At 46.8% G+C, this 25,245-nt stretch overlaps 1 protein-coding gene across 10 annotated transcripts in view; it reads right to left on the minus strand.

Annotated features, from left to right (window-relative positions):
- Nucleotides 1-288: 288 nt before the first annotated feature.
- The window catches only part of LOC119212493 (SRC kinase signaling inhibitor 1-like), a 37,749-nt gene continuing 12,792 nt past the window's right edge, over nt 289-25,245 (minus strand). For 4 of the 10 annotated variants that reach the window (XM_062559854.1, XM_062559850.1, XM_062559856.1 and 1 more), the window contains 18 exons: nt 22,969-23,270; nt 18,031-18,057; nt 12,641-12,842; nt 11,832-11,961; nt 11,115-11,280; nt 8,140-9,113; nt 7,742-7,831; nt 7,604-7,644; nt 7,313-7,336; nt 6,232-6,392; nt 5,812-5,987; nt 5,604-5,734; nt 4,434-4,581; nt 3,110-3,425; nt 2,529-2,847; nt 2,306-2,448; nt 1,760-1,936; nt 289-1,067 (listed from right to left, as the gene is read on the minus strand). In XM_062559854.1, coding sequence (XP_062415838.1) covers nt 915-1,067; nt 1,760-1,936; nt 2,306-2,448; nt 2,529-2,847; nt 3,110-3,425; nt 4,434-4,581; nt 5,604-5,734; nt 5,812-5,987; nt 6,232-6,392; nt 7,313-7,336; nt 7,604-7,644; nt 7,742-7,831; nt 8,140-9,113; nt 11,115-11,280; nt 11,832-11,961; nt 12,641-12,842; nt 18,031-18,057; nt 22,969-23,270 — 3,680 coding nt within the window. In that variant the 3' untranslated portion in view covers nt 289-914. Of the gene's footprint in view, nt 1,068-1,759; nt 1,937-2,305; nt 2,449-2,528; nt 2,848-3,109; nt 3,426-4,433; nt 4,582-5,603; nt 5,735-5,811; nt 5,988-6,231; nt 6,393-7,312; nt 7,337-7,603; nt 7,645-7,741; nt 7,832-8,139; nt 9,114-11,114; nt 11,281-11,831; nt 11,962-12,640; nt 12,843-18,030; nt 18,058-20,751; nt 21,958-22,968; nt 23,271-25,245 lie in introns of those variants that run through there. The other 6 variants (XM_062559852.1, XM_062559857.1, XM_062559853.1 and 3 more) reach the window with 6 other exon arrangements.

Here is a 25,245-nt window from a genome sequence, read left to right on the forward strand (position 1 = left end):
TTAATCAGATTCTTTCACGTGCAGGGCATTCTGGGAGAAGAGTCACGATGGGCGTGAAGCGGCTGCGGCTCACTGGCTGTTATTTTTGTGACTTTTCTCGAGTGGATCGTGAAAGCTCTTTTATTCTGAATCTATTTTTTAAAGTGGGCCATAAAGGATGGGGGGGGGGGGGGGGGGGGGGGGGCACTTGGGGCGTCTGCAGGGGCAGATAAGACGAGTGGAGCTTCACGTTTAAAAGGTACTTCTTACACACACTTCTCTCTCGTTGAGCCGGTGAGGTCACTCATGCTCCGCTTTTCTTTTTCCTGCAATATGTGGTTTTATTTTTAAATTTCCAGGAGCTTATTGAAGGGAAATCACATTGAACGGAGTTTGTTTAGTTGTTTTCTCCATTTGCCCCAATTAGAAACATGGTACTATGATTGGCATTTTATAATTTAACCACCATTCATTAATCAATGTAATTTTTCTCTACTGAACGGATCCTTCCTTCCACTAACGACTGTTTTGCTCAGTCAGTTGTCGACCAACAATTGAAATAGATTCGATTTAGTTTAGCTCTTAATAAGTAAAGGATATTATTATATATATTAATGTTGGAATTAGTGAAGATATTTTAGGTATTAATTTCCTAATAGAAGTGCTTTAATAAACGTCTTTACTGCACACGTTAACCAGACAAACCTCTCGTCATCTTGCATAACAAGTTACAGCTTCTTCTTAAAAAGGCAGTTCGTAGCCTTCAAGCTTAACTGACCGGGGGGGGATGTTCTTTCTCTGAGCCAGTCACATCTAGTCTCTGAAATGTCCAAAATGCACAACTGGAGGAAATTAAACATAATGGTCATGGTCTGTGTGAATAGCCCCTCCCCCACTCAACCCCCCCCCCGAGGAGAAGTTGGCGCGGCAGCTCTTCAGAAGTGGAATACCTGCTGCTGGCCCTGGATTTTAGGGAAATCCTCTTTCTGCTTGCGGGTTTTGGGCCTCTCCAGGCTGCCCTGCTGGAGGTGTTTGAGCCGGGCTGCGACGGTGGGGCCCTTCGTGGGACCCGGGGAGTTACTGCTGTTCTGTGGGAGCAGGCGGAGGGGCGGGGGGGGTTCAGTTAGACTCACACACGACACAGTTTAAACCTGGCATATAAAACCTACTTCTTGTGAAGCACCTGATGCCTCACACCATGCTGGCATTGTAAGCTTCTTCGCTGCATGTGTTAAAGCTGCATCCTCTCTAATGACCACCAGGGGGCGGCTCCTCTGAGAGAGACTATGGTCTCAATCGCTAGTTTCAAGTCTCCTTCAGTACAGCATGATGATCATTTGGTAAATGATGGTGCATTCAGAGTCAAAATAAGAATATAAATCAAGGGACTCTCTAGGGCGGGGCTTACTGTGATTGACAGATTCACACAGAAAACAAACATCGGTGCAGAGAGAAACAAGGTGAACAAGGTCAGACGGAGAAGTTCAGTTCTACGACTCAAACAGACGTTTCATTTGTGTTAATGTGCTTCTACACATTAACGTTGTGCAGGTGGGAAACGATAGAGAATAAAAAGGTCAAAAGGGAGCGTTGCAGAGGGGCGGTTCCTTTTAACTTTACCTTTCTGCCCAACGACCCATAGGTGCGGGGCGGAGTGGGCGGGGCCTGTGGGCGGCTGCACCGTTTACTACGAGCTCTCTGAAATATCTTCAGTGGAGCAGAGATGTTATTAAGGGTCAGTAAACCTCACCCCGACCAATGAATCATGCATCTCAAATACCTCCAGCTCCGCCATGATCTTCTCCCCCTCCTCCTTCTCCTCCTGCTCCTCCTCCTCCTCGTTGTCGCGAATGGCCGACGCCGCAATTACGGGTGGGGTGGAGGCGGGTCGAGGGGCGTCGCAGGGCGTCCGCCTCAGCTTCACCAGAGTTTTAGGCACATCGCCGTCTTCCTCCATCTTCTCCAGCATAAAGAGTGAACACAAAGACGTTACCATAAGCCCAAACCACCTCACCCTCAACTCCTCTCCACGTAAAGGAGCAGCGGCTCCACTCCGAGCTCCTCACGGATGGCTGAGCTTCTCCCGCCGTCTCTGAGGGAGGCGCCAGCCGCTTGTACCTGTGACCTAGTTCTTACAAATATGACTCATCCCGGCTTCACTTCCTCGTCATAAATGAAGCGTTCCCTGAACCCACAGCGTAGACGCGTCCTCCTCAACAACATCTCCACTGAGACGTCATCTTAATAATAATGTAAATAATGTGTCTCTTTGGGCTTTAACATGTCAATTTATGAATCTATAATGAAAACAAGTGTTGAGTGTAACCTTGGGGTTCTTGGGGGTGAGGACGACCTCGCCCGTGCGGGTAGTCGTGAGGCCGTGTGCAGACGGGAAGCTCCGGCGCGGCGGCGGCGGCGGTGGAGACTTGGAGAGCTTCTCGGCGCGGAACCGGGTCACGTTGAGGTCCACTGTGAACCACACGGGAAACACGTCACGCGTCGAGACGGTATTTGTTTATCCTTACACACGAAAGAGAGAGAGCACCTACCCGACCCCCGGTGAGGCCCCGCCCCCTCCATGCTGTTCAGCTTCTGGGCGGCCAGCTGCACTTTGCCGGGCTGCTGCTCCCCGCCGACGGAGGCGGGAGAGGCCGGCGCCGTGGTGCAGGAGGAGGAGGAGGAGGTGATGGGGATGGTGATCTGCGGCTTCGGGGGCACGGCCGGCTTGTTGATGTGGCGAGCAGCGAAGTCGAGGTCCGGGATGGCCTTCATCAGCTCGGCCTGCGTCTCCTCCAGCAGGCGGTTGATGTCCTGGGCGCTGAACTGGGTCAGACTGGCCCGTTTCTCCTCCCAGTCCCGCTCCGCCGCCTGACACACACACATTAATGCGACTATTATAAGATTATAAGTTAAGATAAGCCTTTATTAGTCCCATATTTGCAGGTGTACAATTACACATGAGTATCGTAAAGGTAAAATAAAATTATAAGTTAATGTTTTGATGCACAGATCATTGATAAGTAGATGGATTGGATAGTTCACATAAAGAAATGAATGAATCTATTGTATTGGTGAAGTTCTGACAGCACAGAACCTGCAGAATCACAGTTTCTAATATTTGACCCATTACCAGCCGGACTTCTGCAGACACCGACTTATCGCCGGGACGCCGACTCGGCAGCTCGTCCAGGACCCGGTTCCTGAAGGTCATGGAGGGGGGCTGGACGTCCTGCTCGGGGCACGAGGCGTCTCCGTCAACAACGGGCGTCCAGTTGTCCAGGCCGGCGCCGAGGTCGGCGAGGCCGAGGGGAGAACTGCTCAGGAGGTCCAGGTCGGAGCTGCGCCTCGCCTCCTCAGATCTCTTCTGCGATTGGCTGGAGAGGTCCTCAGGGCCCCTCCACCCGCCCTCGGTAACTTGTCTGTACATATAGGAGGGATACAAGAGACTACAATACACACAGGACACCATGAAGGTTCTGGACTTTGTTAGAGAGCCAGCAGGCAACATTAGTTTAATCAAGAAAAGGTCTCCAGTCAGACTGCTGACGTAAGATTACCATAACTTTCATAATATTTCTCTAATTCTTTTACCTGTGTGTGAAGCGCTGTGAGATCACGTTAGTGTTTTAAACTGGGAAACACAAGTTTAATTCATCATCATTATTCATATTTATTGGCCAACTGTTTGAATAAAAACAGGATTTAGGCATTAACATAAAACCTTTGAGTTTTTAATTAGCAGAATTGTAGAAAAACACGTTCATGTTTATCTGTTTGTCTCGAGTCTGCAGGTCTTTGTAAACACTTCAGCCTCCCTTTTGTTTCTTTAGATCCATAAATACACAACTCTATAGAGGTGAAAGTGTGATTGAATATTAGTGTCTTTTGGTGTAAATGACCAAATATCTATGTTTTTCTATTTTGAAAGCAAACAAATGAAGATAAATAATAAAAAACATCTTTGTTTTAGGGTTGCCCAAAACAAAGCCTTCAAAACCTCAATGAGAAATATTCAAAAAGAGAGAAAGGGGTGAAAGGAGAACCTCGTACTGTATTCTCTTTCTCGCTCTTATATATAAATGATCTCCCCCGCTGTGTTCCAGAACCAAGGACAGAGCCCGTCCAGAACCAAGGACAGAGCCCGTCCAGAACCAAGGACAGAGCCCGTCCAGAACCAAGGACAGAGCCCGTCCAGCACAACTAACAGCGGAGGATGGTTTAAAAAGACAAATCGTCCTCAACGCAAGACACTTGGTTAAATCAAAGGTAACTATGGAGTCTTCACGTCTTACTAGTAAATAAAAATATGCAAAAAAATTCACAGGATTCTAAAAGAATGAAGAAAAAAAAAATCTAATTGAATAATCCTCCTAATATTTATTTATTATTAGGTAATGAATGGTTTTCCTGCGCTCTGCATGAGAAGAAGGAATAATGCATATCGCTGCATGTACCTGCGCAGCGTGCTGAGCGCATCAGTCATGGTGTTGCAACGCTTCAGCAGGGCGTCCAGCCGGTGAGGCTCTTCTTTCAGGAACTTAACAGCCTCCACTTCCACCCTCAGCACCACCCGCATCTTACTCTGCAGGCAGGGGAACTGATCTGCAAGGGGGGGGGGGGGGGGTACAGGTGGTTGTTGTCAGAGTGGATGATGATTTGTGGATGCATGGTGGGAAGGTTAAGAGGAGGGTAGATAGCATGTTTTCTGTTGCAGCTATTTGAAGCCATGGAGAGGAAACAAAAAACACCGCCCTAGTCGGCCTGCGTGAGCTTGTGGGATGTTGGATGAGTGGATGATGTTGGATGAGTGGATGTTGGATGTGTGCAGGGTGGCATTAGGTGGACGAGCTAACGAGCTATTAAGAGCAAGAAGGAGAAGCTGGAAACTGACACTGAATATCAAGTCAGAGAAGAGTCATCAATATTCATTGTGTCCTTGACACACTGCGCACGTAGTATTTTAGCATCATTAGAAGTAAACTATGACCCAGAACTACGACCACAATGCTGCTGAGTATTTAACCGTATTTACACCATAATACAGCCGCTGCACTTAAGTAAAAATAAAGATTGAAAGGAGATAAAAATGTGCACCAGATAAAAAATAGTCCTATTGACATAGAGAACTAAACTGGGACAGGTTAAGAATCAGATTTAGAAAGAGGAAAATGTACTTTTAGTATGTACAGTAAGTAAAAAGTACAAAGCTTTGTAATTGTTAACTAATCCCATGAAAAGAGTAAAACCAGCAATGCTTCCAGCTTGTTTGTAATCAGAGTAAAAAGGAAAAAAGACTAATTCAGCAGCAGATGAATTCCCTTTTGTTTCTCTTCATGGCAGCAGGACGGTGTGTATTTGTGTGAAGGAGTAAACCACAGTGTGTTCATGGTGATGGAGGAACCACAGTCAGGCTCATTCATGTGTTCATAAGAAATCTGTGTGGCTCAGAGGAAGAAGCCGTGCTACACAGACACAGCACTTGTTAATGGATACAGTCAGCGTTGGTTTGAGACTTTAAGCAGGATGTTGACAATGAGAAGAAAGGCACATGTTCATGGTGACACACACACACACACACACACACACACACACACACACACACACACACACACACACACACTTACTTTTGAGCTCAGTGAGCGTCTCTCCCAGCATCCTCAGCTCTTTGCTCTTCTGCTCCACATCCTGCTCCGTCACCAGGCCGTGGTTCACCGAGGAGTTCTTCTGCAGCTCCTCCACCGACTTCTCCAGGTCACTGGGGAGGAGCGGGTCACAGGTTCAAATCCCGCGCCCACGGGTCCACACCCGGACACATTCTCCAGCCACACTCACTGCAGCTGCTGGATGAGCAGCTCCTCCTGGTTCAGGTACTTGAGTCTCTCCTCCTCCACCAGGAGGCGCTGCCTCTGGAGCGGGTCCTCCTGGGTGCGCGTGGCGTCCAGCATCATGAGGCTCAGCTGGGCCTCGGTCTGCCTCAGCAGGGACAAGACCGAGTCCTGGTTCTCCAGCTGGGACCACAAGAGCGCCTCGAGTTAGCCGGCGGTCGGAGGCGTGTTAAGAAGTTGCTTTGCATTGATTTATACTTTTATGAAGTTATAATGTAATAATAAAACATAACAATAACAACTTTGTGCATGACCTCTCATTCAGAAGAGGCAGCTCAACGAGCTTTAAATAAAAGGTATTTAAAAAGAACATCAGTCTGCCACGACTACGTCCGCTTCTCACACCCTGTGGGTGTAGCTAACACACCTGCATGTTGCGTAGCTGCGACAGCTGCTGGCGCAGCGCGTTGGTGTTCTGCTGCAGGCCCTGCAGGTGGAGCTGCATCTGCAGACGGGACACGGTGACGGGCTGGTGGGCCCCCGTGGGTGGAGGAGGCATCAGGGCCAAGGGAGCGGACGGTGTGACAACTGTCCCGACATAAAAGAAGGAGCATGAATCCCGGGGAGGTGGTGGTGGGGGTGGGGGGGGGGGAACTCAGGTGGGCGGGGGACTTGTAGAAGTTGTCCCAAAAACACTGCTAGCCAATTGAAGTGTTTCTTCTTTTTTTTTAAAGGCTTAAGGGAGAGAGATGATCAGAGTGGTGCAGGAAGCCTTCAGGTGGAGTCCTCCTCACTCTCTCCTAACCTCCTAACCTCCTAACCTCCGTCACCCGACTGGAAACCAGAAGTTTGTTTGGTTGTTCTGGGATTCTGAAGCTGGCATATTGGGGACAAGTTCTACGAGAGCCGGAGATTATGGACTCAAAGATGACGATGGCGCCCCCTCTCCCCCCCCCCAATAGTACACAACCGGGGATAATCCTTTGAAATGAGAGACAATGAATGAGGGCCGAGTCACGCATGCAGGACGAGAAGAAGAAGAGGACGCAGTCATTGGAGTCGAGTCTCCGGGAGACGGAGGACAAGATGAAACTCGAGTTATACAAATAGAAATAACTGTTCCACCAACAAAACCAAAAAAGTATTCAGAGCTTATCTGTAAGTCATCGCATATCATCAGATGAAGCAGATTTACTTCCTTATACTTGAAACTCAAGCTGAACCCTTTTCATTAATTGCACTTTCAAAACGTTCACGTTTTATCGGCTCTGAAAGGCGTCTTAAAGCCGCCTGGATGTCAAAAATAACTCTGAGGAGGAAAAGGCTTAAATTTGTGTCAGAAATAAATGCAACTCAAATGGTTTCTCACTGATGGAGACAGGAGAAGGGAGGGGGGTGAAGGACACCAGCTGAGAGGGAGGTAAATCCTTCAGGAGCTAAGAATTCTCAAAAGAATCACACGGAAGGGGGGGGGGGGGGTCACACACACTTCAGGAGCACATAGCTACCTTTCTTTTTTTTTGTTTGTCCAGCTAAAACCAGAAGCATGAGCACCAGTTACACAGCAGCAGAGAGACAGCCAGCAGACACACACAGACACACACACACACACACACACACACACGAAGAAGCTTTGCAAAGGCAGCCATTACGATCACATGTGAGGCACTTATTATGCAGAGAGAAATAGTGGTAGCTGTATGAGAAGAAGAAAAAAACCCAATTTATAAGGCAGTGACAGGCAGTGGAGGTGGGGAGTGGTGAGGGGGGGGGGGGGGGGGGGGGTTAGCAGCACTTACTGTCAGTTCCCGAGCAGTCGCTGGCCGACTCCATCTTCTCCCTGGAAGAGGCAAAGGGTGAAGCACTTAAAGCCAGAGCACCATCCACCCGGCTACTGAGGAGTTGTGTGAGTGTGTGTGTGTGTGTGTCTCTCTTACGGGCTTTCCGTGTCGGGCGCCCTGCTCAGTACCCTCTGAAGGAGCCCCGTCAGACTGGCGATCTGCTTCTCCATGGCCTCCATGCGCTCCCTGGGTTCACACACCAGAGACACGTGATTAATGATGCAGAACTCACCTGGTGCTCCACCTGCGCTTCCCTTTCAGGACCAATGTGCTTTTATTCAATGTTTAATCAACTTTTACACTTTGTTTTGAGCTGCAGAAGCACTCAGTTCTTAGTCTATTTATTTAGGTGGAATTGTAAACCAACCTTGAGGTTTTGTATTGGTATTTTTAACCCAGGTGTTTATACCTCTATTGGGAGCCCAGAATTAGATGTAAATGTGTAACAAATGTCCCAAAATTGCACCTCTGTACATCAGAGAAACGTCTCCTACCGGGTCTCCGTTTCGTTTCCTGCGAGAGGAGATCCAAAGCCGCCGGCGCCGCCCCCCCCTTCTCCCCCGGGACTAGCCATAAGGCAGAGCTGCTCCGAGGTGAGGCCCAGCCCCGGGCCCTGGCCCCCCCGGGGTTTTGGACTGTCGGCGAACACAGAGGAGATCACAGAGTCCCTCCTCAAACTCTGCCTCCCGGGGGAGCCCCGACCGGGCAAAGTGCCCCCGTAGGACTCCCTCATGTCGGGCATCTTCTGCGGGGAGGAGGGGGGGGGAACCCGCAACCCCATGGCCAACATGGAGGCGGCGTAGGCGTCGTTGTAAAGCGCCCCCCCCGGTCGGTACAGAGCACCGCTCTCCATCAGCTCTCCTTGCAGAGCGGCCGCTGTGTAGGAGGTGAGCGAACGCATTGAACCAGCACCTCCTCCACCTCCTCCTCCTCCCCCTCGGCGATACAAGGAGCCATAGGGGTCAGCTCGGGCCGGTAGTGGGGAGTGAGGACCTCCCGCCAGACTCAGCCGGCTGGTGTCCGGTCCCAGAGAGTAGGGGTCCGCGTAGATTCCACGGTCGTCCCCCCGCAGCAGCACCATGCTTCTGGACCCCCCCACCTCGTTGTCGGGCTTCACGTCCCTGCGCTCCAGGATGGCGCTGGAGGAGGAGGAGCAGAAGGCCTGCTGGGGGTGATGGGGCTGGTGGAGCTGCTGCTGCTGCTGCTGCTGCTGCTGCTGGTGGAGCTGATGGAGCTGCTGCTGGTGGTGGGGGGAGGCGTGGTGGGACTGGGAGTGCGGGTGCGGCAGGGAGTGGGTGTGGTGGGGTGGCCCGGCGTAGGAGGAGGGTCTGCCTCCGCTGTAGAGGAGGCGGGCGCGTGATGGCGAGCCCTGAGGGGAGGCGGAGGAAGACAAGTGCTGGGAAGACATGTGCGGGTTGCTGAGGCGGCGGTTGGGTGAAGAGTCCTGAGGGGCGTACACCATCTCCCTCTGAGGGTAAACAACAACAACAACAACACATGAAGCCCGGTCAGAGCACCACACCGGGGGGGTGGGGGTGGGGCACCGTTCCTTCTCCATAGATCTACAATACAAGCACGATGCAGAGCGAATATGAACGCTGTTTAACGACGGGATTAAATCACATTATCCAGAATTAGTTGATGACACATTAACAGTCTGTTTAAATCCGGGTGTGAATGGATTATTAGGAATTCATTCATTCATTCAATTTGGAACTCATCTTTCTTTCTCTACATGTCATATAGAATTGGCTTTCTTGGTTACATCTACACATTTTGTAGCAAGAAATTCAATTAATAAATAAAAGGAACCACGGGAGCAGCTTCCTCCTCCTGATATTTGTAGTCCTGCATAACCATTCAAAATTCAGAGAAAACATACAATGCACAACATACAAGTGGGTTAGCGACCGATCACCCACCGTCGACTGAATACAGACAAATTATTGATTATTTGGTCCAAAACGCTTCCGTCTCGTTAAGAGACCTCCTCCCTAAAAAGCCCAGCCTATTTCTCATTGGCTTATAAGAAAAAGATGAAGAGATGTGATGCCCAGCCTCTTTTGTGTGACCATCATAGGACCTTATTTCTAAAATAACTGTTTGAGCCTGCGCTGATTGGCTTGTTGAATCACATCTTCTGATCCAAGCAGTCTATAAACACTCTGTAGGTCGTCTTGTTCTACTGTTTGTGGGTTGGTAGGATCTCCCCAAAATATGCCCAGCAGCACATAAATATAAAAAAATCAGTAATGTGCAGTTCACGACAACATGTCCCAGCATGTTAAGCATCGACGGACCGAGCATGTGGAGGGCTTGTCTTTTGGCAACCATCCCAAAATGTCAGGGAGAAAGGAGAGTGATGGGAGGTCAGCAGCCGGGAGCAACTTCAGCCGGGAAAGCACAAAAGAAGACGAGGCAGCGAATCGATGCAAAGTGAAAAACCAATATTTCCACACAACAAACCCTTCGGCCTCTAACAGCAGCACAACTAACGACTCCATCTTGTATCTTAGCAACGGCCTCGCATCCACACCGTCCTTAGGAAAAACACTAAGACGCTTCTATCCCCGCTCGTTCATTCCCCCAAAGAAGCAAGATCCATCACAGGCTTTTCTTTTTTTTAACCTCAACCGCCGACCTCCAGAAGCGGGAAGGCCCCAGTAACCCTGGTCCTGCAATCAGGGAATAATCTCAGCTCCTGCTGGCCGGGGTTCAACAAGCCATCGCCATATCTCTCTATCACACACACACGAAGGTGAGCCCAGTTGGGAGCCTTTGGAGCTCACGGGGAGGCAAACATTTGACCTCTACAACATTAGCGAGTAGCTGTGCGTCACACAAATCAAATAGATGTATTTTCATGCTGAATTACTTATTAGAATCATACGTGCACATTTCTGATAAACCGTTGGAATCAGAACACGGAGGCGCCGGCGATGTGAAGGGCTGGCACCGGTCCAGAAAAATCACATGACTCGCTCTCACAGAGCGGAGAACACGTAATGAGTGATTTTAGCAGTATGTGGGGGGAGCCTTTTTATTCATGGGATAATTTGGCAGCTGTCTACCAGAAGGACACAAGTTCTGATCTCTGAGTCATAAAGCAGCTGCACAGGGACGAACGAAAAGGTGACTGCGACTAAAGCAGGAGCATCTTCGCTTCCCTTCATACGTCGGTACTCACACACAAGAAGGATCTGATGTTCCTCTCACTCAAATACATGAATACGCTTCAGGGGGGGCCCACAACTTGCTCTGATAATACGCTGCTGCAAATGCAGATTAAAGCAGAAGGCTGAGAGTCAAATCTGATGTCGACACAGGCCCTGTCTCTCTTCTCCGCTTTAGGGCGGGGCAACGTGCTGATTGACAGGTCCGTACCAGAGACATATACGGCGTCTCTACATGACTAAAGGGTGACGTCACGAGGTCGTTGTTGCATCCACACAAAGATGCGAGTCCTTACCCGCAGGTCTCCGTTGGCCAGGTGGGGGTGTCCCGGGTAGGTGCCGTAGATGGGCTCCTTGCAGTAGATCTTAATCACGCAGCGGTCCTGGACGTCCCGCGGGTCCTCCAGCTCGTAGAAGACGTTTCGGGTCTCGTCTTTGATCAGCAGGGCCGTGTTCGGAGACCTCGATGTCAATAATCATCACAACACAATATCAAAGCGCTGAAAGTCAATGCAAAGGCCATTTCAGCAGTTATTGCCGCTGATAGAAAGTAAATTAGAGCCAAGGAACTTTGGAGTGAACGAGGCGCCGTGATGAGAGAATCAACCGGACTATTGAAATTCTTTCAGTTCAGAGTGCGGATTCAAACGTATCAACCAGCAGCCTCAGAGCAGATGATCTATAAGTAATCACCTTGATAAAACACATATTGATTATTCTATTTCAATTTTTGTTCTGGATTATCACATACTGCAACATGAGCTTAAAGCTAGAAGTGATTTTTAATATGATATTGATGTTTTGTTTATCCTTACATCTCCCTAAATAAGAATGATTTTATTATGCTTCTCTTTTCCGTGATCCTTAAAGAGTAGGTTTATGCTTATTTAGATTATTGTTGAAATGTATATCTTGTAGAAGTTTCATAATGGTCAAAAGCTGCTTTATGAATATACATATACAGCAGATGTTTAGATGACTCGACTCATACTTTGATCTACTGTATGCAGTACCTGAGCATGGCCATGGTGAGCCTCTGGGGGAACATGTGCACGATGAGGGCCCTCAGCGTATCCAGGCTGGTCAGCTCGTGGGTCAGGTGAACCCTGCGAGTCTCCTCCCCAAGCTGCAGGAACAATATCCCTGCATTTATGGAAGAGGAGGAGCCATGAGGGAGATCCACCATGGTCGAGGGGGTGGGGGGCCAGGAGGTAAAGAATGGAGGGACAATGTATTAAGCCCAATCAAGAGTGTAAGGAGTCTTAACTTTGCTGAATACATGCGGCGCTCGTGATGAATTCATAGAACCGTACTCACAACTTTGTTAGTGTAGGCGTCAAGAACAAGATTCTTCAAATATAAAAGATGAATATATAATCGATTGATCAATCAAACATAAAATCTCTCTCTCAATAAAGCAAACTAATAGATAATATTTGTATCTAAGCTTCATTCTTGAGCAAATGGAATTTAAACAATGGAATGTTTCCTGCTAACCGACATCCTTTGTGAAGCTTCAGGGATCATCACACACAGCAACAGATTAAATCCCATGAAACAACACATCATTATCGTCGGGTTTAGAAAAGGAACATTGTCCTTCATAAGAAGATAACGTGTTACCAACACTTTGATATCCTGCTGGTTAGCAATGAATGTGTTTCGTCGCCCCTTCTCCTGTGAATGAGGCTCCTCCTTCCCGAGAGGGGGGGGAGCTTGTTTTCTGATTCATTATTTGGAAATATTACACAGTGTTTGAAGACTCGAGTCAAATCAGGAATTTTCAGGTCAGAGATCACCTGTTGCAAGCCGTTGTACTGACCTGGCGCCCGCAGCTTGGCCTGGCTGGAGGAGCGGGCCAGCGGCAGGCTCTGGCGCAGCCGGTTCATCCGGTTGAAGCCGATCGGCACGTCGGGCTCCGACATGGTGCCGAGGTTCTCTGCTGAGGCAAAGGAGACCCGGCTGGCCTGGTCGGCGAGAGCCGTCTGCGTGGGGCTGAGTCTGGTCACGCGTGGCGTGCGAGTCTGCAAAAGACAGGAGATAAGTGAGGAGGAGGAGGAGGGGGGGGGATTAACCTTCTCATTCTGCCGGGATAGAAGCTACGGTCACTGATGGCTAAGGATGAGAAACTGTACGGCGTACAGACTAGATGGCCTCTGGGAATGAAAAATAATTAAATCAACAGTTTAGCTCAGACGGAGCTGCGTTCACACTTTATTTGATCCAACAACAGAGAGGAAGCCGCACATACAATCAGACCACCTCAGGAGAACATTTTCCCCGGTCTGACCTTGGACCAAACCACGGAGAGAAGCTTCAGTCCCATTTTCAGAGCCGTTTCCAAAAGATAAAAAAATGTTCAGCCCGAAACGAGAAGGAAGAACAAACAGAAGACATCTGGCAATTTATTTTTGCTGCAGAGCAACTTTCCATCAGGTGCAAAGTACGAAAGCTTGGTGTTTTATTTCACACGTTAGCGGTCAATAAAATCCAGAGAGGACGTCTCAGCGCCGCCGCCCCCCCCCTGACTCAGTTGTGGTATTTAAGAGGCTTCTGTTGCAGAGATGAGTTATGAAGGGAAATAGATGGTGGATAAGAATACGTTCTGTCTCTATCGTCCTCTTACAGTTTCCTGCCCACCTCACAGCCCCCTGATTCATCGATAGCCCCACCTTCGTTTGTGGCTCTACGGCTTACCAGAGATCAGCTCGCCCTCAGAAGCAAACCTCCAGTTAGTTTAATGTCTTAAAGCTGCATTCTCTCTACTGACTATCGGGGAGGGGGGGGGTTAATCCATTCATTTGTGAGGTCACACTTTCTTCTGCCCCTTACCTGGTGCAGAGTGGGAGGAGCCTCCTGGCTGAATCGTTAGCGCTTCACTAGCCGCAATTCCTTCACCCAAGATAGCTGCTGAACCTGCTCAAGTGTTAAAAAAGCCGGACGGGGTGGTCAGAAACGCATTTCACCAGCAGCTTACACGCTTGATTGGCGAGGCAGCTGTGCACAGCGTTAACATGCACACCCCAAAACCATGAGATTTCACGGGCATCGCTGCTGTGGACCATGACATTCCTAAAGGAAATAATCACAAAACTACTGTGTACAAAAACTCTGCTTCAAGTGAACAATCTGAACCCGAAAATGTCCTCACTTCTGTCACTTTCTGTCACTGGTGCACTCTTATTCCCTTACTTTTAAACTACCCCGTACCTAATGTTGTGTTATTGTCAAATGTCTAAATGTCTGTCGTGCACCAACCGCCAAGTCAAATTCTTTGTACGTCTGACATATTATTGGCAATAAATGTTTCCTGATTCCAGATGAACTCTGTTCTGTGAAGTGAAATGACTGCTCTTATCAAACGGAGTCTGGTGTCTCTGCAGACAGAATCAACTACAGCTTCAATTCCCAAAGAGGTGAAAATATTCTAAATATAGAATACATCCACTTTCAAACTTCCCTTTAGTCTGATTCTTCAGGCACACTTCTGAACATCCAAACTCTACGTCACTTCAGACATTATAACGGGCCGAAGATAATCGTCTTTCACGTCTGAACCGAGCGGGAGCTCCTCATAACGTTATTGCTTTCCTCCAGCTTGAGTAACGTGCAGTCTGGCTGAGTCTTGGCAGATGGCAGTGAAGTGTCAATAAGCGATTCTGGCCGCGTGCCTCGGCGCGCCGCCCGGCGGGAGGGGGGGGGGGGGGGGGGGGGTTGGGGGGGTGCGATGCAGCGGTCGGACTCCTAAGCCTTTTAGAAACAGTCCGCAGCATTCTCCGAGGCAGATCGGGGAATAGCGGTTTTTTCCACCAAGCGTGGTATCTACAGCCAGACAGCAGCGGGCCCGAAGCCTTCGCCTGGAGGGGCTGAGCTGAGCCGGCTCGCTGGGACCGTCCATGCAGAACAGGCTCCGGCCTGAAGGACAAGGTTCAGGAGGACGTCGTCTTCCATCTTGTTAAAGACCACTTTTTTTTTTACAGGGCAGTTTGAAAAGTCACTCACACAAAACTACTGCAGACGAACACCTCTTAAAAAACATGTTGGGAAACTCTGAAAGGCAAATTTGACCAAAGGTAGAACCAAATTGTGGATTTGTCAGCAACGCACCCGGAGGACGACAACAGGTCTCCTAGCAACGTCCCCTCACTGCTGCACCGTTTTGATGGGAAACGCCCGACGAGGACGAGCCAACGTGGTTCCAACCACCATGTCCCAGAATTTCAGAACAGAAACAACAGCTGCAGCAGCATCCTCATCCACCAGTCCAGCACACATAGGCAGGCGGATGGGTAATATATATGCTAATGAGGTATTAAAGTGTGGTATTATACAACGTTGGGGAGACGGAACAATGGTGCTTCTTCTAAATTAACTATCTCCTCTCTTTGCTTCTGCTCTAACAAGCAGGAGAAAAATTAGCGTCACGTTAATTTCCAGAGGAAATGAAGACGCCGCCTTATTACCAGTTAATACCACTCTGCACACGCGTGTCCTGGTGAGCAGGAACACGCGTGTGGTTCGTCCTGTACGACATGCTTCTTTGCTAGTGTACCATGTGTTTCTTGCAGTGGGAGTATCTCTCGTGTGTGTGTGTGTGTGTGTGAGAGCTGGCAAACCACTGAACATCAAAGGAAACCAGAGGGGGACTATTAAACACACACACTCACAGCAGGCACACTGCTGCAGGGGTTTGTGTTGCATCGGAGGAGAAGCAGGAGGAGACAAGACCCCCTCCCCAACCCCCCCCACAGACTCTCCCCAGAGGAGAAGGGGGAGCGATAACCAATTGTGTGCGAGCTGCTGGCCAACAACAAATGTGGGGAGAGTGGAAAACATAAAATGAATAAATAGATAAAAATGCATGCGAGCAGACAAAGGGAAGAACAACACACAACATGGGAGGATTATAGAAAGATGATATAACAGGTGAAGGAGACATTATAAACAATAATGTGTCGATACGATCATGTGAATCCTGTATCATGTGACGGTCAATAAAGAAGCTGGTGTTAATCTTTAATTCTCTCAAGGTCAAGATTCAATTACACAACATATTGCGCAACTATTTAACATAATATTAGCATAATTCAATCATCTTTTCGCCCTTTTAAAAATAAATATGACGTGTGCTCAAATAAGCTGGTGCCGACCAATGGCATCACGACATCCATCCACCAATCAATCAATCTGCACCCTCAGAACCCTCAAGGAGAGTCACATGTCCGGCTGCATCCTGAGCCCGCCCACTTTTTACTCCAAAAAAAAAAGGGCAAGTAATTGGATTAAAATCCTTCTTGTAACTGTACACCTGCTGAAATATGCTGAGTGCAAACGCCTCACTGCAAAATTTAATCTGGTTCATCTGTCAATACTTTAAACCCATAAAATGTGTAAATCTGATAATCTGTATATTTGTATTTTCTATTAAGACGCTCTGTCGTTTTTAAAACACAGCTTTTAAAAAGGTTGTTGTGCTTTAATGTGTATTTAACGTTACTTCATTTGAAATGTATCACGATGTTGTTTAATGGAGCTCAAAGGCAAAGAAGAGACATGGAGCTACGTGGAGGTGGGAGGCTCTGAGGGGGCAGAAGAAGCTTCTTCTGTTGCTGAAGATTTCTACCTCGATGAAGACAAATTTAGAAATAAAAAGGAAAAATATTTCCCTCAATTTTTGTGTGGATTATTTATTCAGTAGAATAAATAATTATATAATAGATCATTATTATTATAATAATAATAATAAGTAGGCTTAATAATATGAAAATGTTTATGGTGATGTTCAAACTTAATTATTATCTTTAATTTTTTTTATCATCTTATTTTAGTCCGTTTATTAGTTTCATTTAGGAAGTTGGATTGATGATTATTTTGAGATAATAAACAAAGTCAAATTCAATATATACAATCAAATAGGAAAAACAACCAAAGAGTTAAAACAAGTCTGTTTTTTAAGGTCAAGATATGAGAAGGAGCGCTTTTTGTCGAGTTCATAAAATCTGTAATTCATCTTTGCATTAATATTTCCAGGCGATGAGAGTCCAGTTTTCCCAGTTTGGCAACTAGAAACCAGTGGGAAGGGCTTCAGGTGCAGCTCCGGATTATTGGGAGGGAGAAAAGCTGCAAGCGACTCGATCTTCACGCTATTTACACCTCGATGGCCAGCGTGTGGGCATTTGGGGGCCCACTGCGTAAACATGGGCTCTTACCTGATTAGCAGAGAGGCAAATTAAGTGAAATTTCACACCTACACTGTCACTGCTGGAATTGTAATGAAAAAAAGGAGCATTCAGGGACATCTTTTAATAGCAACCAATCCAACATTCTTGATGCTTTGAAATTAAAACCACCAATTTTAAACTCATGGTGGCGCCTGAAGAGATGTCAGATTATTATTTTCATCTTTGCTTTTGTGGACATTTTTCTTTGCAACCATCACTGAGACGAGAGGGTGGAGCTGAAGCACATCTGATCCCCGGATGAGACATTTTACAACATGGTACAATTAGTTTTTTTTAATCTACTGACCGGCCTAGTTACAATTAATATTTTTTTAAGGCAAACACTGAAGGCTTAAAGTTCTAAGACAAGAACACGTATAACTTTGTGCATTGTGTCAGAGACACAAGAGACCCAGTGCTCCCCTGCTATATGGTCTGTTTAACTCTAAAATTACCAGCATTTACTAAATGAACATCTTGTATTGAAGAAGAGTTAGAACTTAAAAGTAGAGGTTTAAATTTTAATGAGGGGATAAATTAAGAGAAATATTAAATAGTAATTTTCTTGTAGACCTCTATAAAACGAAAGGAGTCGCCCTCCGGTGGACATTAGAGAGAATGCAGCTTTAAACTTGCCTTCAATGGAGCTGAGAAAGAACAACACACCAAACCTGAATCAATGTCACCATCCCCTTTAAAAGACAATGTTTGGCAGCATAAATCAAAGCCCAAGCTGTAGGTGTCAATTCAAAACTCTATGAGCCAACAATCAATTATCCATTTAAAAGTAAATAACTATGTTTACCAGGGGAGACAAAAATCACCCAGCATGCAGTGCAGAAGAGAGTTAAACACCAAAGTGTGTGCCGACATGTGACCGACGCTGAATGCGTCTGAGAAAAAGCCAAGCAGGCATGCACGACACGATGAGAAGAGATCCCACAAATCGACACACAGAGGGACAGATTTAACACACAATGTTGGCACTGACCTTGAAGCTCCAGTAGTTTGGTTGTTGCTAAGGCGGAGGGGAGGGAGGGGAGAGTGAAGAAGAAGAAGGGAAAGAAAAGGAGCCAGTGTGAGACATTCAGTTGCAAAACACGACAGAACGTCACCCAGGGAAAAAGCTTCATCACTGGGCTCGTGAGGAGACAAAGTGTGACTGATAAAGGTTAACTGGTCCTTCGTTCCTCTGCTGCGAGGGGGAGGCGCCTCCCAAACGTCTTAAGCACCGAGCTTAAAAAAGGACCACAATTGGTGAAGCAAACAAAGCGATGAATAGTTTGTTTCTGGGCTTGGTGGGAAAATGACGGGCTAATTATTGTGATGATGGCCAGATTAACTCGCGTTGTCCTTCAATGCCATCGTAATAGGACTTTAATTGCTTCTTGGCAATTAATCAAATGTTTACAGTGACTTCACACACATACACCAACAATGCAGCTCCCAACCCCCCCCCGATGCTGAGCTGGCTGGCGTGGACCCAGCAGCAGGATTAAAGCGATGAACACACTGGATTAGGGAGCTGCCACTTTCACTTTATCCGAGAAAAGGCCAACGTTAAGGTCAACTTCCTCCTGATTGTTTTGTTTGCCCGACATTCTGCTGATGCATGATTATTATTAGCATAGAAATACTTCTGCACTTCTGATTTTATACTGGATGAAGAAATGATGAGCTTGTCATTCACTCTCCCTGCTTCACAGGGGTGGGGGGGGGGGTTTACCACATTTTGAGGTAAAAACAAACATTGAAGCAGCGTAATGTTCATCTTTGCTCAACAACATATTTACAAAGACACTTGTGACGCTAACTCATTAAATATACAAGGAATAATTCAGCTTTCTATGCAAAAACTCAGTTCCTTGGTCCATTTAAACCACGTTACCAAACAAATTCACAGTGTGTGTTTGGAAAGGATTTAATATACAATAGTGTCAGGGGTTATCCCTGTGCTGTATTAGCACATTATGTACACATACAGTTTAAATACTCGTTCCTTGAAGAACATTTAAAACACAGCTCAAGTCAAAGTCAACAAATGATGTGCAGCTCATGCACTGCCACTGCATGAATTCAAATATAAGCGACTCAAATGTCACTTCAAATTAAAAGCACAGATGACTGATCACATATGCTGTGGAAAAAAAGGAGTCCCTGAGTAATTCATCCCCCGTTTAGATGGAACTTCACTTTGTGTTTGAGCAGCTGTTCAGGGATCTGCATGGATCCCCAAACATTTTTTCTCAGCTACAACTTTTTAAATTCAAACTCCCTTCCTTTTCAAAAATCGTAGCTGAAGGGAGGGAAGCAAAGAGAAGCGCCTGTGACCCAGATTTTAGAGCTCCGTGTGGTTTGTCCGCCAACCAACAGCAAAACGACACCGATCGCTGGGCTTATTTAACCAAAAATAGGCAGGCTACTCCCTGGAGATCTTTGAATACCAGTTTGACAGCTTCACTTTTGTTAAGTATCTAATCTCTATTTAGAGAATCAGGTTGACTCATGTGACCACAAGTGATGGACCAAACTCTGTAGCTAAATGAACACAGAAATGCTCGCCTTGCACAAAGAAATCTGGAGAATTTATTGTGAAAGGTACCAGCAGGAGGAGTAGATCTGGAATGGATTCGTAACCCTGTTGTGGTTCAGAACCAAATGTGTGAATTCCACAAAAACAGTGAAGCCTAAAAGGTAACTGGAAAGGAACTTAACCAAGTGGAAACAGACTCTGGGACTCTGGGAAAAAGTGCATTAGTCGGGTGGAAGTCTGCCGGAACGAAGGAAAATGCATCGATAACCAAGAAAGAACGTTGAGATTCCTGATTCCATGAATTTCTTATAGTAAAACTTTATTTTCCTGCTTTTGTTGTCAAAGAACATCATCGATGACCCCTTGACACCTGGAACCCCACCTGACCTCCGGCTCACCTCCTGTTTGCATCTGGAGGAGGCTTCATAATCACAGGTTGACTAAAACCGGGAGACACGATCACCTGACGGGATCACAGGCGGGAAACAAAAATTCAGTTAGGTTAAAATCCCTCGTCTAACCCGCCAGCTTCATTTATCCAAAGTTTAAGGTAAAAAAACGGGCGAAATCTACGGCCGAGTCACCCCACAAATAATTGAATGCACCATTTTCTAAAAGCATGAATCCTGTGTCGTACAAAGGAACCTCTCTGCCCACGGGGCTCAGCAATATTTCTCATTCACTTGAGCTGAAAACCCAAAGCGCACATTACGAGGGAGAGACAGACAGAGAGACAGAGAGAGAGACAGACAGACAGGGAGACAGAGAGAGAGACGAGCATGACCCGCATGACAAGTAGCCATTTTTGTACCCACCCTCCTTTTTTATATCTTCTCTCCAGCCCCACATGTGCATGGACTCTCACACGTCTGTGCATACACACAAACACACAAGCTTTCTCCTTCTGACACAGACACACACTAACACACAAGCACACATCGCTGCGGCGGCCACTCAGACGCACCTGGCCAACACCTGCCTGCTTCAGGCACACACACACATCAAGTCGAAAGCGGGGTGTTGCGGCGTTCTTCCGGTCACTTGCACAAACATGTCCCCACACACACACACACACACACATTACAAAGACACACACATACACTCATGCACTTCCACATCCCCCCGTCATCATTCATGCAGCAGCGTCATGGATGCAGAGACGGGGTGAGGGAGAGTTACCGTTGCCTCCTAATGAGCAGGTCGGCCGCCTGGCGCATCCTCCTGCTCCACACGCCTCCCTCTTCTTCTTCCTCCTCCCCTCTTCCTCTCCATCCTGCTCTTCTCTTTTTCACTGCGGCTCGGTGCCTTTCCCGCGCCCCAAGGATCCGCCACAGTCCTCCCTGGCTGGTAACCGTAGTGGCGCCTCAGAGCCTGTTAGCATCTCTCTCTCTCTCTCTCTCTCTGCTGCCGTTACCTCTCACTCAGAACAGCGTGTGCATCCTTCCAAAGCTCAGGCATTGCCAACCATATGATATCACCCGGTTGCCTTATATGGAAGAAAAACGGTGGGTTGCCATGACGACGGCAGACTACACCTGTTTCTCTGTGCCCCCCCCCTCCTCCTGTCTCTCTCTCTCTCTCTGTCGGTGTGTCAGTCCACCTTTTTTTGTCAGGAGATGGATGATGTGGTTCGGGGGAATAGACGCAGCACACGAAAGGGAGGAGGAGACGACGAGGGAGGAATAGACGAGGGAGGAGGAGACGAGGGAGGAGGAGACGTGATGAACAGGAGCTGACGGAGGCTTTGGAGAGGGAGAGAGAAGACTTAAAGGAACACTCATCATCCTGGGAATGTAGAGAGTCGGATGAGAGGAGCAGTTTAAATACGGAGCAGGATTATCTTATTTTAGCATAACAAATGGAAGACGCAAGAAGTTTTCCTTCAGGGCTTTGTCCAAAAACCAAAACGAGTTCTTTTGTAAACTACAAAAAGCGGGTGAATAAACTTCACAATATGCGAAGGAGGGAGTCTAGAGATTGGATTATTTTGTCTTTATGCCAAGCTAGATTAACTCTCTGAACCCCAAAATACTCAGCGTTCGGTTCGAAAAGGTTTGCACATTTCTGAGGGTCCTTGAACACATCACCAACGCTTCAATCAGAAGAACACACAGAAATCCTGATATAAAATCCCTTTATTCCACCGCTCTCGTTTTAGCTTCTAATAATAATATAACACAATAAACTCTCAACCCGTGACTCAGTCTGAGCTGCCATGCAGAGGTTCTGAAAAAATGAATAGTTCAAAGGAACTTGTTACTGACGTCAGCTGCACATTTATTATTATAACTTATTATTTATGTGCATTGTTTATAAATGTTTCACCTTCTGTTTCCATTGAGAGGCAGAGAAATGTGACAGTCACCCTCCCTTCACCACCTGACTCCAGCTCCGTGCTCAACCTACATGATGTAAATACCCCATGACCCGTGAGAGCTGGGGGGGGGGGCACTCTGAGTGAGAGAACCCCCCCCGAAGGCTGCACTCTTCTCCACTGCATTAAAGACGTGCAGCAGTTAGATTATCCGAGTGGTTCAGCAGGTCAGGAGACAATAGCAAGAAAACATATATATAAATATATACATATGTGTATTTTACTCCAGATGTAACTTTTACTTTCAAAATCTTTGAAATAAAAAAAGTACTTTTTAGGCTCCTCTGACCTTCATGTGCCCTTAAATTGGAGCCGAGGTTGACAAATCAGATAAAACCTTTTATTGTGCTGAATAAATATCAATGTATTTCTCTAAAGACACTAAATAATAAGACGTGTTCGGTGATCTTGGCCCCATTGTGACATCATCCCTAGTTACCCAGGTGTGTTCCCATTGTGACATCACCCTTCAGTTATCCCTAGTGACATTACACGTCATTTAGCAGACCCTTTTATCCAAAGCGACATTGCATTTTAACCCATGGTTTACATTTGGCCTGGGGAGCGATTAAGGGTCAGGTGTCTTGCTCAGGGACACTTAAACATGGCACATGGAGCAGCAGCCGGGATCCGAACCACCAACCTGGTGGCTCTCAATGCATCACACTACTCCATGCACCACCATCGGCCCCCTAGTTACCACGGTGTGTCCCCATTGTGACATCGTCCTTCAGCTACCTAGGTGTGTCCCCATCGTGACATCACTCTTCAGCTTCCCAGGTGTGTCCCCATTGTGACATCACCCTTCAGTTACATTACATGTCATTTAGCTGACGCTTTTATCCAAAGCGACTAACAATAAGTGCATTTCCACATGGAGATACAAACTCAGAAGAACAAGTAACAAGTTACCACAATGTGTCCCCAATGTGACATCACCCTTCAGTTACCCAGGTGTGTCCCCGTTGTGACATCACTGTTCAGTGACATCACCCTTCAGTTACCACGGTGAGTGCCTGTACCTGACGTCTGGCGGGGGCGCCCTGCGACCCACTCCCGGGGCTGTTGGAGATCTTGTTCTTCTGGAGGTCCATGAGGGCGTCCCTCTGCCGCTCGATGTCCGCCTTGTGGATGCTGTTCAGGGCCTCCAGGCTCTTGGCGGCCACAGAATTGTGTCGGCGATCCAGCGAGGTCGAGGTGAACCCCCCGTTGGCGTTGTCGGGGAAACGCCGGGCCCCGCCACGACCACCCGCCAGCGTGTGGTAATCTCGCGGGAACTCGGCATCGCCGGCAGAGATCATGGGACTCTTTCTCTTCTCTCGACCTTTATGGGGAGAAGAGAGAAGTGAGAGAACTTAATGTGCCACTTCATCGTAAGAATAAGATTTAGATGGAAAACCAACTTTTGTCCTTCCAGGGAGATAGTGGTGCATTTTGCAATTAAAATGAATAAGGAGAGACACAACAGAGCAGATAAAATAACCAAAATATCCAAAATATTAGTTCCCTGAAAAGGTTGTTGGAATATGCAAAGGGACATTATGTAATTGAATTTAACATGAATCTGAACATTGGACAAAGTTAGGGTCAATTTTCCTTTAATTTAAATATTAGTTTTCACTGGATGAATTGAAGATATTTCGGTCCATCCCTCTAATAATCATAAAATACTGCAGGGTTCCATTAATCAATGCTAGTAATGAGTCTCTGAATGAATGTGTGAACAAACCCTCTGTGGAACCCCTCAGAACATATTTCTACAAACACACACAACACAAACAGCGCCCTGGTAAAACAGCTGAAAACATCTGTCTGCTGAAACAATTATGGGATTGCAGGCACTTCCGAAGCTATGAAGAAGGAGGGAGGTGGCGGGAGGGAAGGAGGACAGGTGTTACTGCCCTCTGGTGACCGGAGACACACAAAGCAGGTGAAGGGAAATAGTCCCAAACTCAAACATGATGTCACCAAAACCTGACGGACTTCTTGAGGGGAAACGGCATTAACAGAATTCTAGATTTAAAGACTAGAAACAAAATGCCTCTGGTTTCAAATAGTTTACTAAAATGATGAAATACAAAACATGCGAGATGTGTAAACTGGAAAAATAGATCAGGGAAAAAATTTGTATAGAAATAACTGCAGTGTGATTTCTTTCACTTTTGGTTCTTCTTTGAATAATTTGATGGTGATCTGATTCTGGAATTTACCGTGACAATGCAGAACATCTGTCCAACATGTTGATGTGAGCCAACTCTTAATAAGTCATCTATATTCATAGAAATATACACTCGCTTAAACGCAAACTGATGTGGAATTACTTGGGAGGGTGTGGGGTGGACCACAGATAGGACTCTTTTTTGTTAGCTCTATTCGATTATAATTTCTAAAAGATCAGATCAGTCTCAATAATTGCAAATGTACAGAAAGACTCAAATGCAAACAAAAAGATTCACAAATGCACACAGAAGGATTTAGAAAAACATTTGAATGGCAAAGGCACGCAGAGCGATTCACTAAATACATTCCAATGCACAGATGAATACATTACAAACACGTTTGTATTTGTGTGTGCATATTTATAGCAGCTCTAATAGTAATCAGATATTACCTTGGGGGCCAAAGAAAATATAGTGAGTTTGAAATATATGCTGTAAAGGAAGTCCACCCCGGTCACATGACTTCACGTCTCCCCCACTAAGCTTCCCCAGAGGGGCATTCACTGATTCACATGTTAAAAATCCTGACAAATCTCACGTCAATCCCGTGTTCAGACACGTGAGCACAGATGGAATCAGTTAACCGCTCTCTTTGCAGACGAGGCAGCAGGAGGGTTCCTAGTCTCGCTCCTCCAGCGAGTGACTCTGGACTTGAAAACATATTTCATGTGTCTGGGACAAATTCCAATGCCGCGTCAGAACATTTCTCATTACAAGGCGGCAGTGTGTGTGTGTGTGTGTGTGTGTGTTGTTAGTACAACCTTGGCCGCTGTTGGCTGGCCTCTGACAGAAGCTATTTGTTAGTTTTACGGTTTCATCAGGCTGAGGGCCCATAATTTCTACTCGTCTCTGTGCGCTTCACACAAATTTACTTCAAATTATTTTTCCTCCCGAGAGTTTGGGCTGTGATTTGTTATTGTGTGGCCGACTGTGTTCACAGCAAACGTATACTACAGAATATATCTATATAAAGTGGGGGGCCTGCATTAATCCAGTCCCTCAGTAGTCCGATATAATTCTGATGGGAGTGTAGACACAGTGACACAAATCAACATTCTGTTAGAACTCCACAAAGCAGGG

Source organism: Pungitius pungitius, chromosome 21 (genome assembly GCF_949316345.1).
Source record: "Pungitius pungitius chromosome 21, fPunPun2.1, whole genome shotgun sequence".
NCBI lineage: Eukaryota > Metazoa > Chordata > Actinopteri > Perciformes > Gasterosteidae > Pungitius > Pungitius pungitius.